We start from the raw sequence: 21,421 nt of genomic DNA on the forward strand, positions 1-21,421 counted from the left end.
CCTCAAACTACCCACTGAGTATTCCACTGCCCGGAATGGGGGTGGGGGAGGTGTGTGGTGAGGAGACAGAACTGGCAGGACGTGGGGGGTGGATCTGGACTGAAGGGAAGAGACAAGGCCCTCCACACTGACCACCCGCCCCTACCCCTGCCCTCCTCCCATCACCCCTGCCCCGGATCCCTGGAACTCTTGCACACGGGCCTCCTGGCTCTCCCACTCTGCCTCAGGCCTCTGCCTGCTGCTCCCTGGGTCTGGAACACCCTTACCCACATACATCCTTATCTTTCACTTCGCTTGGATCTTTGCTCAAATGTCCCCTTCAGTGAGGCCCTCTCAGACCACCCCACCGCTTCCCAGCAACTCCTCACTCAGAGTCGTTCTAAATATTTGTCGCCACCCAACACCCTAAATGTTTCACATATTTATGTTTCTTGCCTGTTCCCGTCAACACACTAGAATACAAACTCCACATGGAAAGAGATCCGTATGTGTCTGGTTCCCTGCTGCATCCTCAGTCCTAGAACGGTGCTTGGTACATAATAGCTATCATTATTTATTCAATGAATGAATGAACAAACGAACAAATGAATGGCAAAGAACAGGTGGTGCCATTTGCTGAGATGGGAAGCAAGGCTGGGGACGGAGGAGTGGATTTTGGATAAGCATTTGGGGTGGCTGAGGTGGGGCGGCCCCAAGTCTGAAGCGCCAGGCCGGACCACGCTGGCCCGAGGGCCGCACGGATGGGGTGGCTCATTTCTGGTTCTCCACAGCCGCTCCAGATGGCCCCAGCAGGGCCTGGGACGGACTCCGTCCAGTGGCCCCAGGGCAGACAGAGGGAGGAGAACCTGCTGCGCCTGTTCCCCGGGTTCTCCCAGCTTGCCTGGGTTTCCGCCCGCAGGGCCCCAGCAGCCAGCCAGCAGCAGACACATTATACAGTCCTTCTGCGGCCCTGGTAGGCCCTGTCAGCCTCAGAAGGCCAGGCCGGAATAGCCATGGTGCTGGTGGCGGGAGGGGGTTTCCTCGTAGCCCCCCCACTCTCCTGGTGGACTCCAGGGCAGGAAGCTCAGTTTCACCTCAGCTACCTGCATCACCGTTCAAACATCCCCTCTGTCACATTTCTGGCCCCCAGAATCTGCACGGGAGGTCCCTCCCCACCCACCTCGGCTTCTGGCATATCATCCCCGCCGCCACCTCCTCCTCCCCTTCCTACTCCCAGCCGCCCAACGTCCCAGACCCCCCAGACCCGGCTCCCCGGCCGCCCCTGCAGAAGCTCCGCCAGCGGCTCCAGCCCACACAGGTCTTCCCCCACCTGGGTTCTGAATGAGCCCATTGTCTGATAACTTGGCATCCCAGCGTTTTGATGCTCCTCCCCTCATTTCCAAACCCCTCATCCCTCGCCTGTCTCCAAGCCCCTCGGGACAGGAGAAACCTCGTGACTTGACACAGAGGACACAGTAGGCACTCAAACACTGTACTGAGGGGACTTGGTCGGCTTCTGTGCTAGTAGGAACACCTTTCTGAGGTTAGAGGGAATGAGGGGGGAAAAGCTCCATGGACTAACGTGCAAAATTTTCCAGGGCATATTGTAAAGGAGAGGCGGGAGATGGTTACATATTACACTGCCATTTGTGGAAAACTCCGGTTTTTCAAAAACCCACAAATATGGGCACACATGTTCTGTAAACGCTTAGAAAAATGTCTGGGAGGATGCATGCCAAATCGCTAATGTCAGCCACCTGAGAATGGGAGGGTGTTTGAACTTTCACTTACAGATCATTATTCAGGTTTCCCTTGAATGATTTGTTTAAGCTTTGTAACAGAGAATTTCAAACATATCTCAAAGTAGAGAAAATAGTATGATGAGCCCCACCTACCTACAACATGACGCACGGTGGTCTTATTACATTTACATCCCCATCCCAGACCCCTTATCTTTCCATCTGTAAATAATATGTCCCTGTGTATCTCCATCGGATCAAGACTCCTCCCTCCTTTAAAAAAAAAAACAAAAAACCCAATCTATTACTACCATCGAGACATTTCTTAAAAACAAAATACTTTCCCTCACATCCAGCTTGGTAGGGAGGTCAATCAAGCTCTGGCAAGTTAACTGGGTTACCCTCCGCCCCGTGCCCCTGCCCCAGCCCCAGCCCCAAAGTGGAAAGGAAGAAACTTTCCATGGCAGTTTAAGGAAGAAAAAAAATGACAGTAATTAAAAAGAACCTACAAAGCTCTGAAATGGTTGCTTGCAAACGTTAGTCTCCGGACACAGTTCACCATTCAGATTTTAAATGGAGCCCAAAGTGTCCAGGAACACCCCTTTAGTCTGTGTTTCCAAAGGAGCAGGCAGGATCTCCAAGCTTTTTACCCAAAGGGCTAAAACTGGTAAAGGACTTTGGGGGCTGCGTGGGGGATCCAGAGGTTCCTTTCTAGGCCAAAGTGAAGAATCTAGAATGCAGATATTCTCAGAAAGGGAGCTGCTGAGCTCAGGGAGGGGTAAAAGCAGGCCAGGCTGGGAGGCACGGCTTTTCCATCCCACTGTCACTGTCACCAGCCATGACCCTGGATCGGTCAATAACCTCCAGAGGCTTTGGTTTTATTATTTGAAGATGGAACTGTCATAGCACCTACCTCACAGTTTGGTGCAGGGATTAAATAATGAGATCCTACCTGAAGAGCTTGAGTACTCAATAAATGGGTGTGATCAAATTATGGTTCCTGTTTAATCACAATATTATTATTATTCTAATTCTGGCACCTATCAGCTGTGTGACTCTGGCCCAGTCACTTAACCTTGCTGAACTGGCCAATTCATGTATAATAAACTAAGAAACTAGATGACTCTTAAAGCCTCTTCTAATTCTGCCCCCAAAGAATGGATTTCTTTTTCAAAGAATGGATTTTTATGAATGAATCCAACTCTAGCTGTTCTTTCTCATCTAAGAAAACAAACAAAAGATGATGAAGCATGGATTTTTTAAAACATATTCTTTCGCTGTGAGTTTAGTGCTAAGCAATTCTAACTCTTCCTCTAGGTGGAGGGCCTACGAGGGTTTACAGAGACCTTGGAATTCCCTGCATGGAACAGGGCTGCAGCAGCAAGGGAGTGAGGTGGAGCAGGCAAGATGCTCCTGGTGTGACCACAGGTGCTTTTGGTGTCAGAATCGGGACAGGGCTGTCAGTCTCCAGAAATGCACTCCCTGGGCTTCGAACCAACCTCAGAAGTCTTACCCTAGTCCCTCCTGCTGCAATTTCTGCCCCATTTCCTTTTACTCCATTCTCCATAGGACCACGTGGAGGAGACGCTTTGCAAGTATTTAAAAGCAGATTAATTGGTTCTCAGCTTTCTCAATGGCCAACTTCCAGCCCATGGAGGCTTAAGGATGCTGGCGCATGGGGAAAGAACAGAATTATTGAACTATTGATGGGCACAGCAGGAGGCTGGGCAAGGACCCCTGCAAGAGTAAACACATCAGTTTTGGTGAGAGAAGGTGCCTGTGATTTGATACCAATGCTGACCCTATTTCATGCATCATCAGGAAACCCTGAAAACCAAGGGCACCTCTCCAATGCCCAGGACTGGCTGCGGGAGGAATCTGCCCTCTGCGATCGGTAACAATCCCAGAGGCCAGAGATCTCCACGTCACAGGCCCTCCTGCTTACACCATCTAAAATGCTCTTGACATTGCTTGTAACAGTGAAAAAATAGAAACATCCAGTATCCATCAGTAGGGGACCGACTATACAGTAGAACACTATACAGCAGTTATAAATGAGCAAAAACTCCAAGATATATCAAGCCAAGAAAATAAGTGCAGAACAGTGTGTTAAAAAGGGGGTGCGGTGGGGAGCAATAAGAATCTACACATACCTAACTCAAAAATATGGGGAAAAAAATATAAAATAACAATGGGTTATGAAAGCGATCTGAGAGCAGTTGGAGTTCACAGAAAAGCACCAGCCAGGTCCAGGCACACTGGTGGTGGCATAAGCGTTGGGGTCAGCGGAACAGGGTTCAAATCCCTGCCTGCCATTTCCTAGCTTTGTGGCCTTGGGCAAGTCACTCTCTCCGAGCCTCAGTTTCCCCCTCTGTAAACTGAAGGTAATACTAGAATCAAGTTCATAGGACAGTTGAGCCAAATAGGTGTGACTATCAATCAGTGCAGTCACTTGGTGATGGTCTGCCTGCCTGGACAGCAGCACTTGACCTGTGGGCAAACAATTTGCATTTGAAGCAAAGTGACAAGGGGATGTAGCCCTTCTAATCCTTAGTTCTCTCTGGCTCCTTCCGCTCTTTAGCATTTACACATTTTTTTTTTACCCCCTTGACACAAGTCTAAAGCAGAAACGTCTAATAATAAAAACTCAATACTTAAAGAGTGTTTGCTATGTGTCAGGCACTGAAAGCACTTTATGTCCATTAACTCATTGAATTTTCATCGCAACCCTGTGAAGTAGGAACTACAATTTTATCCCCTTTTTACAAGTGAGGGGACTGAGGCACAGAAAGGTTAAGTAACTCAAGACAAGAGTTGAGTCAGGATTTGAACCCAGGTGAACCTGTTTCTCATACTACCCTCCCCAATTCATCTTCACTCTCGGAGGCTTAGGGAGGCTGATTCCTTCATTTCACAGGTTAAAAGAGAAATGAATGCTGAAGATTAAAGCCACAACCTTGACATCAAATCTCTGTTGAAACTAGGAGTAAAACCTCACACCTGGTAAGTTTTCTAGGCTGAACAGCCTTCCCAGGTATTTAATTCCCGAAGTCTTAAGTACTCCCATGGCTCAGGCAAGAGGATTAGAAGGGGAAAAAAAAAGAGAGAGAGAGAGAGAAAGAAAGAGAAATCATAACTAAAAATTCCAAAGTCCAAAGAAAAATCAGCACAATTTACATGGAAGTTGCAAAATCAAAGACTCTGACGAGCTCTGAAACACCCATCTGCAAGGCATAGATGAGCATTTCTTTATAAATGCAGACTTGAAAAGGCAAAAGGTACAGGAAGTACACCCACAAATTCTCATCTCTCCAGAGAGTTTAGTCATGATTACTAGCCCAGGAGGTGGGGTGGGAATGAAACCAATCACATGACCCTAACCAAGCAGCTGTTGAACCCAGTCATTCCTGCAAGACCACGGGCTTCTTGTTAAGAGTGCAAAGATCTAGGGCCAGTATCTCCCGGGATGTGAGTAAGAGCAGGCACCTAAAGTACCTGTGACCACGAGAGGGTGATGTCACGGAGTCGATTCAACCTCTGATACTGATAACCTCACCAGGATGGCAGTGATTCAGGGCCCCGCCCCACCTGTCAATAGGGCCCAGGTTATTGTCCCAAGCTGACTCAAGTGGTGATGTTCTCTATGGAAAAGCCACAACTTTTCCACAAACAAGTTGGTCAAATCATTCCCTTTCAAAGACTCCCACACAATTGTGATGAAGAATTTGCGGGGGAGGAAGTTTGCTGCCTGAAAATCCTCATACTGAAACCAGGCTTCATTCTAACTAGCAGGTCCTGGGACACAGGTATACATGTAACCCCTCGGCCCCGCCGCCCCAAAAACATTCTGCCAGAGAAGTCTCATCCCTCTGCCATGAGGAAGTTAAGAAAACTAGACATAAAGCCATACTCCTCTTGGGCAACAGGCCAAGGGGAGGGGTAGCTTGGAAAGAACACTGGATCTTGGTTTGAATCCAATACCCTTTAAAGGAGATGTGGTAACAATTAGCTCTCAGGATTATTCTAGAAAAATGCCTGCCCAGAGTATTGTCTTTAAATGGCACCAAGGGACTTCCCTGGTGGTCCAGTGGTTAAGAATCTGTCTGCCAATGCAGGGGACACGGGTTCAAGCCCTGGTCTGGGAAGATCCCACGTGCTGCGGAGCAACGAAGCCCGTGCGCCACAACTACTGAGCCCACGTGCCACAACTACTGAGCCCGCACACCGCAACTACTGAAGCCGGCACACTCGAGGGCCCACGCACCACAACTACTGAGCCCGCGTGCTGCAACTACTGAAGCCCGCGCGCCTGGAGCCCGTGCTCTGCAACAAGAGAAGCCACAGCAATGAGAAGCCCGTGCACTGCAACGAAGAGTAGCCCCCGCTCGCCGCAACTAGAGAAAGCCCGAGCGCAGCTATGAAGACCCAGCGCAGCCATAAATTAATTAATTTTTTTAAATGGCACCAATATGGACTTAAAGAATGTGGGAAGTCCAGCTCTCTCAAGAAACAGCCCAATCCTAATTACCAATCGAGCATCTCACTTCTTCAGGTCTTTACACAAATATCATTCTTCTTAGTGACAACCTCTCTCCAATCCCTCCAGCCCCCAAATCCCTCCACCCCAACACACATAATTCTTATCCCCCTTCCTGCAGTATTTTCTTTCCCTTCCATAGATCACCATCCAATTGCCTCCTCCTGTCTCCTCCAATTAGAAGGGAAGGAAGTCCAAGAGGACAGGGATTTTTGTCTTTTGTCCCGTTACATCCCCAACACCTAGCGCAGTGCTAGGCAGGTGCCCAACAAATTTATTCCTTGAACAGACAAACAAATGCCTCCGTCGTCCCAAGGGACTTCTCTCCCCGAGACATTCAGAGCAGGAACTATCCATCGCCTTCACCTGGCTGCTCACAGACCATCTGGTTAGTTGGCTTTTCTTGCGGTAAAGAGCACAGACTTTGGAGTCCAACAGCCACTGAACACGCGGCCAGGCTCTCCCACTTCCTGTCCTAGTGAACTGCACTCTCTCATGCAGCTGCTCAGGGTCTGTCACTTCTCAGTGGTTTTGTGAGGTGTAAGGGAGAGAGACAGCATCTGGGAAGAGTTCTGGGCACATAGTACGTACTAGTACTATCTGTACAATGTTGCTTATGATAAGAAGAGAGGATGAAGCAATTTTTTTACTATGTCTCAAATATTGCATGGGACATACTGATACTAAAAAATCAGTCATTGTTTACCTGAAATTCAAATGTAACTGGGCATTCTGTATTTTTTTTTTTTTCCGTTTGCAGATAGTGGCCACTGTAATTTGAGCAATGATTGATACAAACATTTGAAGGCAAATAAAGCATCCTGTATTTTTGATGTTCAATCTGGCAACTCTGCCCATTAGGCATTATATTGCTGAAGGCGAAGTGATGCATCTTACATAAAGATTTATAAGATACTACCCTATAATACTCTCTCAGTGAATATTTATTGATCAGATGAATTTCGGAGCTGTGAGATTTTTGTCTTGGCCATGAGATGATTGAGTTAGCCGTAGATTGAGTTTTTTGCATCTCTTTACAAGCTCCCTTCAGGCTCCTGTGCATTGCCAAAAGCTGGAAGAATGGAAACCGGGTCTTGAACAATTAATGGGCCTGAAGGATGCCGCCGATACCCAGGAGAAAGGTGTTGGGTGTATCTGCAAGCCTTGCTCAAAGAAGGTGTCACCAGACAATAGGAAACCAAACAGATGGCCCTGGCGGCTCAGATCTCTGTTTAGATTTTGATCTGGTGCTTCCTTACACCAAGAAGTGTGGGGCAGAAATGGCTCATCTGACCTTTACACTCTAGACTGCAAGCTGTTTTGTGACAAGACAATGAGGTAAGGTTACACCAGCAGTGTGCAGGGCTCTGAGAAACTGGGGAGTGCCAAGTGGAGACACATGCCCTGAGAATATCCCCTTCTCCTTGTGTCCTTTCTGTGGCTGGTACTGAGAAAGTTCCCTCTTTTCTTTAAAACAGAAAGCACAACACCACCTGAAACTAGTATGTTATATGTCAATTAGATCTCACTTTATTTTTTGGAAAAAGGCACAGTGGAATAACTTCTAAAAGCAAAAGATATGTATGGACCTATATAGACACTCTGAAACCTCATTCCTTCATTCAACAAATAGTTACTGACACCTACTATGGGCCAGGAACAGTTCCAGGTAGCCTGTGAACTCAACAAGACAAAAGCCCCTGGCCTCCTGGAGTTCTTTTGTTGTTTGTTTTTTGTTTTTAATATTTATTTATTTATTTGGCTGTGTTGGGTCTTAGTTGCGGCACGTGGGATATTAGTTGCAGCATGAGGGATCTAGTTCCCTGACCAGGGATCGAACCTGGGCCCCCTGCAATGGGAGCACGGAGTCTTAACCACTGGACCACCAGGGAAGTCCCCCTCTTGGAGCTTTTGTTCTAGTGGGAGGAGAAAGACAATAGACAGGTGAAATACATGTTAGATGGTGAAAAGAGCTACAGGGGAAAACAAAGAAGGGGGAAAGGGTTACTGCCTCAAATAGGGGGTTCAAGAAAGACCTCATTGAGAGGGTGACATTTGAGCAGAGACATGAAGACATAAAGGAGTAAGCCATGCAGCTAGCAGGGGGAAACTATTATTGACAGAGGTAATAGCCAGTGCAAAGGCCCTGAGGTAGAAATGTGCCTGATGTGTTCTAAGTACAGTCAGGACAAGAGGTAAGGGGTGGAGGTGGGCGGGGAAGCAGATCATCGAAGGCTTGTAAGTCATAGAAAAGACTGGCTTTCGTTCTGTGTGAAATGGGAAACGACTGGCGGATTTTGAGTAGGAGTGATGCTTTCTAACTTAAATCTTAAAAACCATCACTGACTGCTGAGTGGAGAAAAGACTGTTGGCAGAGGGGCAGAGGAAGCAAGAAGACCAGAAAGGAGGCTGTTGCAACATCGAGGTGAAGACACTCAAAAACATCTTTTGGGAAAACTCTCCTGGGAGTCTGAGTGCCAAACCACACAAACAGGTGTTCTTCTTAGCCTTCAACTTGCCCAGGTATCATAAATCTGAAAGGCTTTCGGATTGTTACAAGCTCTTCTAATTACAAAGCCCACTAATTATTATCTAGACCTTGGCCAGTTATCCCACGGGGTCCTGTGCTGGCCACCATTTATGATTTTCCTCATGGGAACAGGTTCAACTCTTCAGGCAGACCCCAGAAGTTCCCAGCAGTAACATCTGAGCTCACAGGGATCTGGGCACGCTCCCTCTATTCCCAGTGTGGACAGATCCACAGCCAGACCTCTGCCTGGTGCCCACACCTTGAGTTGGTCCCACTTGGAACATGAGTTTGTTTAGGACAGGTTCCCCCCCAATCCACCTTGAATGCCAGTATAATTGCATTTTCAGAGACTCAGAAAGTCGAAAAGAAGTGCAGTTCACCTAGCATTTTCAGGAAGTGAAAGTCAAAAGGGACAGAGGCTGAAAATGGCTCAGAGGCGAAAGACAAAAGAGGTCCTTCAGAGGCAAAAAAAGCCTGAATTCTAGCAACACAATTAAAAGTAGCAAGATGCAAAAGGTGTAAAGACCTCTTTTCCAAAGGGCAGGAGGAACTCGCCTTAGAAAGGTGAATTAGTTTCACTGGAGATGAAGTTTGGCAACGAGGCAGTCGAGGGCATGGGAAAGGGCACGGGTTTTAGAAGATAGAAGTCCAGCTCTGCCACTACCTGGCTGGGTGACCTCAGACAAGTTGTCCAACTTCTGAGTCTGTAGGAGATAATGACAGTTCCCGTCTTGGGCCACCGTGAGGCTTAACCAAGCTGTCAGGTCTGTGAGGACCCACTTTTGCAGGCCCCATTCCTGACACTGGTTAGAAACAAATACTTGTATTTTTATTTGTTGGCCGCCTCCAAATAAATACTCTCAGCATAGCCCTTCCATTATGTTCTCCTCCAGTGTGTGGGGTCCCTGTAAAACCTCTGCATCTACTGACACAAGACTAAGGAAAGAAGACCACTGTCCTATACAAATTCCTACTGAAACTGGTGCCTGCTGTTCTCCCAAGCTCTAGACCTGAAATTCCCAAATACCCTCATGATGATGCCACTTCTGGGTCCTTCAAACTTAACACTTTCCTAACCAGGAATAAATTTTCCTTCCCCAACTTGCTCCTCCTTTCTCCTCTATTCCCAGCAAAGGACGTCCTCCCATTCACCAAGATCCAGGGGGTAAAACTGAGCACTCCTCGCATCCTCTGAATATTTTCCCACCCCAGTGACATTCTCCAGTATATTGGAATTAGCCACTGAGGGAGGGGGGGGTCTCAAAGAATTTCTGGAATCTCCTTGAGGGCCCCCAGCACTGGGTGCACAGCAGGGAGAGGTTTGCGCACTGGCTACTTCTCTGGGCACCCTTCATCTCCACCCCGTCTGCTCTAATTTGCGCCAGCAGAGCTCTCCTTCACCAGCATGGCAGATCGACCAGCCTTATCCCTCCCCGATCAAGGGTGCCCTTGGATCCCCGGCCTCAGGATGGGCAACCAGATGCCCACACCCTGGCTGGCACTGGGTATGTATTCATCAAACATTCCTGATCTCGCCACTGGAGTTGTCCAGGGCGATGAATCAGGTGGCAGCAGACTCCTGGGGAGCTTTTAAAAATGCCATGTCAGAACCCCACCTTCAGAGACTGCAGCTCAGTGAATTTTCAGGGTTTTGAAGTGCTCCAGGTGATTTGATGCTTAGCCATGTGGGTAAACCACGGTCTCAGAGGCTGGGGCAGAGCGTTTTTTGGCAATGGGGAAAAGACAGGCACCCTTAAGCCATGTGTATTATGAAATATGTTTAAAAACCAAGCAAAAGCTGCCAGGTTCAAGGTTACCCTGATTTCCTGCACCTACCCACCCGGACCCAGTTGTACCTTGCCCACTCCTCCCACCCCAATTCTGAACAATATTCATGGGCAGGTCCACAGACAACCCCACTCCAGCCCTTCCCAAGCACACTGCACAGTGGCAAGCAAGAAAACACCGCAGCATTTCCTTTCCTAGCAAAGGGCACTTTGGTCTAGTCACTGTTTGCTGTTTGCAGAGCAGTGTTTGCTTTAACACAGAAATGGGGAGAGTGAGGAAACTGGTTTGGCTGGTTTGCTGGGTGGGAGAGAGCACAGGGAAATGTCTGAACCAAAGGTAAAACAAGGGAGAGTCTCAAACAGAAGGCACCAAATACTCCAGGGGCTTTAATATGTAATATTCATTGGGCACTTAATACACACTGTGACATGGGTACTATTATGCCCATTTTACAGAAGGGGAATCTAAGGCTTAGAAAGTCCTTGGCCAATGTCCCTCAGCTGGCAAGGGGCATTACTTGGATTTCAATCTAGGCAGTCTGACTCAAGAACCTTCTAAATGTTCTTGGGCCTTGGGAGGTGGGGGAGTGGAGGACTGAGGTAGATACAGGAAGGAAAGGGAAGAGGAAAAATGCAGAAAGAGGGGGCTTAAAACGCTCCCAACAGTAACAAGCAAAAGCTGAAGTATATAAAAGGAAAACTTACAACAGTAAGAGAGAAAAGGCGAGGGGAGAGGGAGGGGAGAGGGAGTGGAGAGAGAGAGAGAGAGAGAGAGAGAGAGGGAGGGAGGGAGGGAGAGAGAGAGAGAGAGAGAGAGGGAGGGAGGGAGAGAGAGAGAGAGAGAGAGAGACATCACCACAATTTTTTTTAAGTGGACCAAAGACAAAAAAACACTTTAAAATGTCTAACTGCCCTTCCATTTCCAGAATCGGGTTTGAGGTCTCCCCTCTCTGACCTCCGTGGCTTTCAGAGGGAAGCACTAAGTACACTGTATCCCTGGGACACACTTATCACTATAGTCTGGCTTCAAGAGCCACTGGCTGGGCATGCAGCCTTCACAAGCATCTTAGAAAGTTCTAACAGATGCAGCTCTCCCTGCCAATTACAATCAACGTTGAGTGCTGGCCCAAGTGCTGGCCAGTGTGAGAGGAAAAAAATAAGCCAAGGTATAAGGTAGTAAATATTCATTCATTCATTCATTTGTTGAAAATAATATGAGTGCCTACTCTGTCCCTAAGAAATATGAGCCACCATTTAATGACTCTTTCCTGTTTCCTTAACATCCTTCTCACTCACTTTATGTTCAGCCCACATCGGCTTTATTCATTACTGTAATCCCACGGTCCAGCCCAGTGCTGACACTCAATAGGCACTCACGTGTGTTGACAAGAGAATCCAAACGAATAAACAAATATGCATATTTAATCCTCACAACAAACCTATAAGTATTATTGCCTACCCCCCCCCCCAATTTTACAGATGGGAAACAGGCTCATAGAAGCAAAGTGATTTACCCAAGGTCACACAACTAGTAGCTGAAATTCAAACCTGGTCTCTCATACTCATGGAACTATCCTGACCAGCCCTAGCCCATTCCCTTCCTTGAAAGCCTAAAGCCCTGAAAGAAGATGGGGGTTGAGGCAGAGTGGAAACCCAGAAAGTCTGGATTGTGATGGGTGTCTCTTAGGGATTTTCGGGTTTGGGCGGCTTCTGGGAGATGTGAGAGCTGATTGCTTCAGCATCTGGCTTATCTGGGGTTGCGCTTGGAAGGCTTAGAAGGAGCATTTCGGAGGAAAAGGCTCACCCAATAAAAAGCCCCAGAAAGCGACCAGGGATTTCCATAAACACCTGGCAGAGGGGATAGGCAGGTCTAGAGGCCCCGTACAGAAGCAGCAGGTGCCAGCCTTCCTTAGATGGCCTTGCAGGGCTCAGGACTTTTCTGCCACTCCTTGTGAGACACAAAGGCAAGGGCAGGAGAATGACCCATTAGTCTCCTTCCCCAGGGAGAATTGCACCAACCCTTGACACAGATGTGAGTAACAGGGAAGTGATGTTTAGGAGTTGGAGGGGTGAGGGAGTGGGGATCCTATGATGTAAGGTGACCCCAAAGCAGGCTTCTGTATTTGTTTTTTAAAGCCTAGTTTAGGGACTTCCTTGGTGGCACAGTCGTTGAGAATCCATCTGCCAATGCAGGGGACACAGGTTCGATCCCTGGTCGGGGAGGATCCCACATGCCGAGGAGCAACTAAGCCGGTGCGTCACAACTACTGAGCCCGCGTGCCTAGAGCCCGTGCTCCACAACAAGAGAAGCCACCATGGGGCCTCCCTGATGGCGCAGTGGTTAAGAAACCGCCTGCCAATGCAGGGGACATGGGTTCGATTCCTGGTCCAGGAAGATCCCACATGCCATGGAGCAACTAAGCCCGTGCGCCACAACTACTGAGCCTGCACTCTAGAGCCCGCAAGCCACAACTACTGAGCCCGCGTGCCACAACTACTGAAGCCTGCGCGCCTAGAGCCCGCGCTCCGCAACAAGAGAAGCCACTGCAATGAGAAGCCCTCACACCACAACGAAGAGCAGCCCCCACTCCCCGCAACTAGAGAAAGCCCGCACGCACAGCAACGAAGACCCAACGCAGCCAAGGAAAAAAAAAAAAAAAAAAACTTAAAAAGCAAAAAAAATAGTTTAAAGAGAAGCCACCGTAGTGAGAAGCCTGTGCACTGCAAGGAAGAGCAGCCCCCAGAGCAGCCTCCGCTCACCGCAACTAGAGAAAGCCTGCATGCAGCAACGAAGACCCAACACAGCCATAAATAAATAAATGAATGAATGAATAAATAAATAAATAATAAAGCCTAGTTTAATTCGGGGGCCTGCATACTGTTTCCATCACCTTTCAGCACATCTTTTAGAAGGAGGAGGAAATGGGTGTATTTAATCCTTACAGCTGGATGCCTGTGAGCAAGGTCAATCCATCAAGCAATCAGAGCTCAAACCCAAAATATAAGCCCTGTTTGCCCAAGGTCAGGTGTAGGAGGAAGCAAAGCAAGGAAACCATCGGTTTGAAAGCCTGCTTGCTTTTTTTCCCACCCCTCAATCAACTGAAAGCTGAGTGCACAAGTATTATCCTGAGATTGGAAACTGTCTAACGACCTGGGTTTTTCAAACCAGTTTGTGCTTAAAAAAAAAAAAAAAAGGAAAATAATCAGAAACTCTAAAGAACCAGTTTATAGTTGTGGTTTTGGTGTCGTTTGTTTGTTTGTACATTCCCCATTCTAAAACGTAGAGAGAAATCCAAGGAATAAATACAAAGCTGAGTGAGACTGTGAGGTTAGCCATCTCACAGGGCACAGGAATGACCCCAGAAAACCACCCCAAGATCCCCTAAGTTTAATCAAAACCCTATTTGTGACACTCTTCAGCCACCTGTGGACATAACGCAATAGGCTCCTTGTTCCCAGACTCCCATGCAGCAAATTCCCCACAGGGCCAATGTTTAAACCTGGTGCTAATGTTGCATGCCTCCATCTTCCTGGACTGTCCAAAGAGAATGAGGTCACCTCCCTAAATCCTGGCTGCCTTTTTAAATCACAAAGCCAATTCCCTGAGATCGCATGTGTGATTTTACCAGAAGGGCACTTTCATCTGAGTCCACATTGGAGTGGTAGGAGACCCCATGGTCCAAAAAGGCCAAAAAAATTAAACATCAGGAAATCTGTTGACTGGGGCTGGGTATGTGGACATAAAGGAAACTGGAACCAGCCACACAAGCAGCTTCCAGAGGCTGCTTCTCCCACAAACACTACCAGCTATAGGCCCCTTCCACTTCCCACCAGGTCTGGCCCACCTCCATCACCACCAGCCCCCCTCGGGTCCCGCCCTATCAACACCTCTGCTCTCCAGGGTACATAGGGAGGACGATGCCTATTTCACGATGGACACAAATTCCCCAAATACCCTCTTTCTTTTTTTTTTGAGATTATTGAGAAGTGTAAAGAATGGGAGAAAGATCGGCTGTGGCTCCCTGAGCAGATCAAGAAATTGCCTTATGCTTCAGTCTCCTCATCTCAAAAGAGAAATAACAATGGTACCCACCGTCACAAGGTTCAGTGAGGGAAAATGTGTGAAGCACTTGCCCCAGAGTCTGGTTCAAAAGCGAATAGGTGGGGCTATTAATAATAATATTTATGTTATCATTAACATGTAATAATATTATTACTGGTCAGATACAAAAGCTTAGTGGTGGTGGTGGTGGTGGTGGTGGGAATAAAAACTAGACTAACCCACCCTTGGTGCTACCAGATGTCTTGGTGAGGGAAAACAAAGTGATCAACACTTATGTTGCAACACCTCATACACAGATGCACACACCATTTCTAACCCTTGCCCCGAATTCAAGGTTCAGTCAACTTTGCCTCCTCCCAGAAGCCAGTCTTCATTGCCCACTGATACCCATCAGAACACCCCAGGGCACCCACACTCTGCCACCTAAGTGCCCATGTCCCACAGTGCTCTCTAAGCGGGTCCTGGGACATTTCTTAGCAACCTGCTGGAGTGTGAAATACCAGGGGCAGGGATGAAGTATCCCTGTATCTCCTCAATCACTCCCGGGGGCCCAGCACAGGGCCGGGCAGAACATCAAGCAGAGACTGGCCAAGTAATGGTGGACCCACTGCAAAACCAGGCAGACAACACTTCCTTTCTGACCCAATAGAAAGCTCCACACAACACAGACGGGCCTCAGAAAAGCAAATATGTTTAATCAATCAAGCTGCAGTTTCTCTGTTTAAAAAAAAAGTCTCCTACTGTTGGAACGACTTTCAAAGTTCAAAAACAAATTTCAGACAACAGCATGATTGCTGTAGATTTTTCACATGGCCAAAGACTGGAAGAATAAACAGTGAATTGCCTTAGGGGAATTGTGGGTGATTTCACATTTCATAAAGTGTTTCTTCTTATTGTTATGATACTTGCCCTATCAACTAAATCAAGAGGGAGGAGAAAGTCCTTTGGTAGTTAATAAGCACCTGGGAATCAGTGAAACCAGAAGAGAAACCAACATTCCCTTGCTCTCACTCCTGGGCAACAGTGAAGTGAAACAAAGCAAACCCTAGAATCCTGATTATCACAGTGATAAGACCCAGAGGCCCACTGTGTCCGTTTTCATTCCCTGAGTCACAGCTACCAGGTTTTTGAAACACACACACACACACACACACCATTATTCCTTGGAGGAATGGTACCTGTATCAAAATGTTTTCATCTCTATGAGCAAAAGCCACAGTCTGGTGACTAAGAGAGGGCTCCTCAGTCATCCCAGAGATGTTGCAGAATGGGGCCTAGGAGTCAGATCCTAGCTCAGATTCTTGCTCTGCTGAACCTGGGGCAAGTGGGCTCCACCCTCCTGAGCCTCACATTTGCTCATCTGTACCACGGGAGTTACCACCCACCCCCACCCTCTTCCCACACATCAGGTTTTTGCAATGATAGACCATCTCAAAGTGGTCAGGATGGGCTTCCCTGGTGGTGCAGTGGCTAAGAATCCACCTGCCAATGCAGGGGACACGGGTTCGAGCCCTGTTCCGGGAAGATCTCACAGGCTGCAGAGCAACTAAGCCCGTGTGCCACAGCTTCTGAGCCTGTGCTCTAGAGCCCAGGAGCCACAACTACTGAGCCCACGTGCCACAACTACTGAAGCCCGCATGCCTAGAGCCTGTGCTCTGCAACAAGAGAAGCCACAATGAGAAGCCCGCGCACCGCAACAAAAAGTAGCGCCCGCTCGCCGCAACTAGAGAAAAGCCCTCGCATAGCAATGAAGAACCAACGCAGCCAAAAATTTAAGAAAGTAAAAAAATTAAAAAAATCAGTGGCCCTGAATAAATTATATATATATATTAAAAAAAAAGTGGTCAGGACAATATGAGACACACTGAAGGCCTCTAATAAGTGCCCCCCATAACTAAGTCAACCATACAAGATAACCCCCTCAACCCCAACTGCTCTATCATGGCAAAAGTTTAGATCCCTGCATCTGCGTAAATTACAAAGGGGTGTCACCTGAGCCAGGGAAGAAAGGGCTTGCCCAGTCCAGCCCAGGGGCTTGGGAGCGCAATTTCTCGGACCCTTCCCACTCCCACCCCACCCTGCTCAGGGACAACTGCGGCGCGCCCTCACCTCTGCCCAGGACTCGGCCTCTCTCCAAGTGCAGCCGGGACACGGTGAACGTGTAGCTCTCGGCGCCAAAGCCGGGATTGCAGGGCTCCGGCTCCTGGCAGAGCCACGATGAGACCTGGGGTAGGAGAAAGATATGGAACCCGGGTGACTTGAGAGGGTCCCCTCCCGGCCACACCGAAACCAACAGTGCCTCCCCTCCCTCGCTCCCGGCGCCAGGCCTGTGGGAGTGACCCACCCCCATGCCCATCCCCATCCCTCCGGGCAGGCAGCCACGCCAAACTCTTTCATTCGGAAACCTGTGGCCGCCAAGCCCCCAGGACTTCCCAGGAGAGGGGGCTGCTGGGTCACCTTTTCCAGACCTAGCACCCCTTTCCTTCCAGTCTCCTTTTTAATTTCATTGGAGGCATCTTTACGCTTCCCAATTCCACTTTCCCTATACTGGGAGAGCTCCCACTCTTAAGTCCAGTTCCTCAGACCGAGGGGCGTTCCAACCCCTTTTGACCCTACTTTCTTGTCCCGGGGACGCCCCCATACCTATTTACTACCCTTTCTTTACAGGGCAGGTGCCTTCTTTATCTATTGGTTCCCCTTTCCTTACCTCAGAGGTCGTTACCACTACTCCCGGCTCCCCCCGGACTTGCACCAGGGCTCCCCTATCCCATACCCCGACGCCCACCCTACTCCATGCCCTCCTCTGCCCGCCCTTAGCCCACCCGAGTCCCCAGAGGCTGCAGTGAGGCGCGCCCCCCCACTTCGGGCATATGCGGGAGGCAGTGGGCAAAGCCGCGCTCGCCCTTCACCCTCACCCGCTCCCACTCCCTTCTCCGTGGAATCCAGAGCGCGGCGCAGTTTCCAGGCCATTCAGGCCCTTTGTACCCAAACTTTCTTGGAAGAAGAGGGACTGGGGAATGACAGGAGAGAGGAAGGGACGACGAAAGAGAGGAAGGGGCTGGGGGCCGGGGTGCGGTTGGTGGGTCCGGAAGGCGTCTCCTGCAAAGTCAGGGGACCCAACGTACCTGCAGCAGCAGCAGCAGCAGGAGCGCAGAGAGGCCGCGGCACGGAGGGCCCATGGCGGGCCGGGCGTGGGTTGAGTAGGGTCCGGCCGAGCTGGGCCGGGCTCGAGTCTGGCAGAACTTCCGCGAATTCACAGGTGCTTTGGGGTTCCGGACGCCACTGAGCTGGGCAGAGCCGCAGGAGCCAGGTGAGCCCCGACGGCCCCGCCTCCGGCACCGCTGATTGGCTGAGGATGCACCTGCCCGGCCGCAGCCAATGAGCGGCGCGGCAAGGCCTCGGGCTTCCTCCGCTGGCTTGGGCGGACGCTCCGCCCCCGATCCCGCCCCCCAGCCTCATGCCGACCCGGTGACCGGATTGTAGAGTCAGAGCAGCGGGTAGGGCTCCATGATTCCTATTACCATCAGGTTTGAATACCAGCCTCGCGGTGGCTCACTAACACCTGGGGCCAGAAAGGATTTTACTCTTTTAACTACTTCTGTCTTTTTAACTTCAGGTCTCCATCGGTTCGTGAATCTGCAAATCAATTCACTGGGCGAAACCCCGCCCCCCCCTCCCCCGCCCTTCAAAACTTCAGTTTCTCCACCTTCCAAATGGGAATAATAATCACGGAGCCTCCCTGTGTTGTTGTGAAGTTGTCATACAATTAATAAGACCAATGTTTCCTGCACCACAAAAGCTCGATACAGAGGTGAGGGATAATAATAGTTAACAATAGGTGCTGGGCATTAAAAGTTACTGTGCCGGGCTCTGTGCTAAGCATGACATTAACCATCTCATTTAATCTCATCTCAAAACAACACAAGAGCTGTGTTATTTATTCCCATTTGATAGACAGACAACTGAGGCATAAAGACTTTGAAGCCAGTAGGAAGTGACAGAGGACTGGAACCCACCTCCCTCTGATTCCAGAGCCCCTATTCTATTAGCTTCACCTCATGTGGCCCCACAAAATCGCCAGCTGGAGCTGCGGTTTTCAATCTGTCCTTTAATGTTGACTGGAAGAGATCCATTAGAGATCACCCAAACCTTTCATTTGCAGATAACTCTTTCAATGTCCCATGCAATGGACACCATCTTTCCCTTTACCCTTGAATCATGATCGGAACTACAGTGTGTGTAAAAAGAAATGGTAATTATGTGATACGATGGGGGTGTTAGCTATGAGTTAGGTATGTGTTAGCTAAGTGTTACTTTGGTAGTAATCATTTTGCAATATATGTAAGTGTATCAAATCAACATTTTGTACACCTTAAACTTACACAATGTTATATGTCAATTATATCACAATAAAGCTGGAAAATACAATAACAAAAAACAAACAAACAAACAAAAGAACTACAGTGTGTGGAGTCAGCCACTCACTAGCTGTGTGACTTTGGGCAAGTCAGTATTTTCATCTGTATAAATGGGTCCTTAGGAGCTAATATAAGAAAATCACTAAGCAGAGTGCTTGTTGCCTGGTAGCAACTGCTCAGTAAGTGTTGGGTGTGGAGGTTGTTCTTTGGAACGGACCACCCCCTTTCCCCCTTGCTCATGGGGAAGACCATGTTTAGAATATTTCACCCAGAGCTAAAAGTGAATCTGAGCCCATTGAGGCTACTTTCTCAACCCCAGAGGAGAGGCACTGTCTCGAACCAAGGCACTGTTTCAGGTCAGTCCAGCCACCACCCCCCAACCTGTCCGCTCAGTTTTAATGGGTTTCCCCAAACTGTCCCCTCCATTTTAATGGGTTTCTGAGCACACGCCCAGGCCATTTGGATTTCTGCATCTTGGCTCTCTCTCTGCCTCAACCCACCAGGAGACTTTGAGGGAAAAGGCTCCAGTATTTCCTTTCCCACTGAGGCTCCTGCAGGACAGTGCATTAAGCAAGATAATGGAAATACAGAAAGAGGTGTTTCCCCCATGGGGCGGCTTGTCCGTTTATTTTTTTTCCCCTCAGTTATGTAAAAATTCATGTTTTATACCATCACTCGGCCCAGGGAGACTTTAGGGCTTTACTTTCCTCCTCCCAGCAAGCCCTGGCCTTGTAACTCCACAGCGGCTCTCATCGACTCCTCCATTACACTCTGAGAATTCAATAAAAAGCATCTTAGAAAACATTTAGGGGTAGTGAGGACAGGTCGGGCATGAGCTCGCTTCAGACTTCTCGGCAAGCCCTTCTCCAAGCTCCAGGGAGCGGGCCAGGAAGGGCTGCCTGCCCTCAGCGGTCCAGGGTGAGCCAGGGTGAACAGAGGACGCACAGGGGTTCCCTGTGGAGACAGGGCATTGTGTGGCCCTCAGTGAACTGCCTCAATTTCCTCTTCCATCAAAAAAGGATACCTCATTGTGAGGATCAAATGAGCAGGTGAAGGTGAGCCTCTGCTGCCTGATCTCAGGCTGATGGAGGGTTAAAATTCCTGCTCTGCCACTAACTGGGTAGCATGTCCATTCTCAGTTTCCTCATCCATAAAATGAGGATGTTGGCAGCACTTAATTCACAAGGTTCGTATAAGCGCTCCGTGAAGTTAGCTATTAGCACTCTAGGCTCAATACATTCCCCTTCCAGTTCCAGGCAAAACTGTGAGCCCCCATGGAGCCTCCCCACCCCCAGGCTCTCCTTTTCCCAGCCCTGCAGTTAAAGTCTCTTAGGCTATCTCTGGCCTCTGCTTGGAAAAACTCTTTCATGGGGGCTGTTTAGTCATTGAGACCTTCCCAGGGTCATTTGCATTTTAAAGAGAGCTCTGGGGTATAATTCTTTCAAAGGAAGGAAATCTTTGGAACCAGTAAACTCCGCCCAGGGTTTTTAACCTGGTGTCTATGGATGGGCTTCATGGCGTGAGTGGTCGTGAAAGCCCTGAGATTGTTAGCAGAGCTGTTGGTGCAGGTGGTAAGGTCCATTGCTTTCATTAGCTTCTCAACTCCGGGAAAGAAAAATCAAAATCTTGGAAGTTGAGTTCTCTCTGAGGGCCAGTCCAGTGTTAATGGTAGAATTTCAGGCATTAACCAGGGAAAGAAATGTTGACCGGAGGCCTTGCGGGTACCATTCTAGGTGGATGACAGACCCTACTACTGCTGGTGCTAACCGGGCTTCTGTCATTGGCATGACCAACACCAGATTTCCTTATTGCCTGCAGGGTGTGTCTCTGACGACTTTCATTTCCTGGGTGTCCTGGCAACTGGTCAGCTTGGAGGCTAAAGATTAACTCCCCAGGCGGTCCTGCTCCTTTCATCTTCCAGCGAAGGGGTGGTAATAAAGGCACTCAGACTGGGAGGGGCACCCCTCCCCCAGCCTCAGCCAAGAGGAGCCCAACCCCCTAGCCGGCTGGGGAGGAATCCCAGGGAAAGTGGAATTGCTGGGGATTGCAGCCAGATCAGACTCCCCATTGTGTGGGGAGAGGAGGCTCCATACTTGCTGCTCCTGGGGGCTCCTGACACCTCTGCTGGGCCGGGCTGCCTGCCAGCATGCCGGGGAGGGAACTGGATATCCCACTTCAGCCTCCTGTTAAAATGTGGTGACTGATAGGGGTAACGCCCTTTGCAGCTCAGCCACTCACGTCTGCAAGAAACATTTTTATTTCAAACACAAGGAAAAATAGTATAATGCACACCATGAATAGTTACAATGAAACACCGTGTATCTATCATCTAGTGCCAACAACTATTTTTTGCAATTTGTATAATTTT

At 48.9% G+C, this 21,421-nt stretch overlaps 1 protein-coding gene across 1 annotated transcript in view; it reads right to left on the reverse strand.

The window, feature by feature from the left end:
- The window catches only part of CDH1 (cadherin 1), an 88,077-nt gene extending 70,150 nt beyond the window's left edge, over nt 1-17,927 (reverse strand). The window contains exons 1-2 of the mRNA XM_061174544.1: nt 17,761-17,927; nt 16,745-16,859 (exon numbers count right to left, since the gene is read on the reverse strand). Coding sequence (XP_061030527.1) covers nt 16,745-16,859; nt 17,761-17,814 — 169 coding nt within the window. The 5' untranslated portion in view covers nt 17,815-17,927. The remainder of the gene's footprint in view (nt 1-16,744; nt 16,860-17,760) is intronic.
- Nucleotides 17,928-21,421: the final 3,494 nt, after the last annotated feature.

This window comes from Eubalaena glacialis, chromosome 18 (assembly GCF_028564815.1).
Source record: "Eubalaena glacialis isolate mEubGla1 chromosome 18, mEubGla1.1.hap2.+ XY, whole genome shotgun sequence".
Classification (NCBI taxonomy): Eukaryota; Metazoa; Chordata; class Mammalia; order Artiodactyla; family Balaenidae; genus Eubalaena; species Eubalaena glacialis.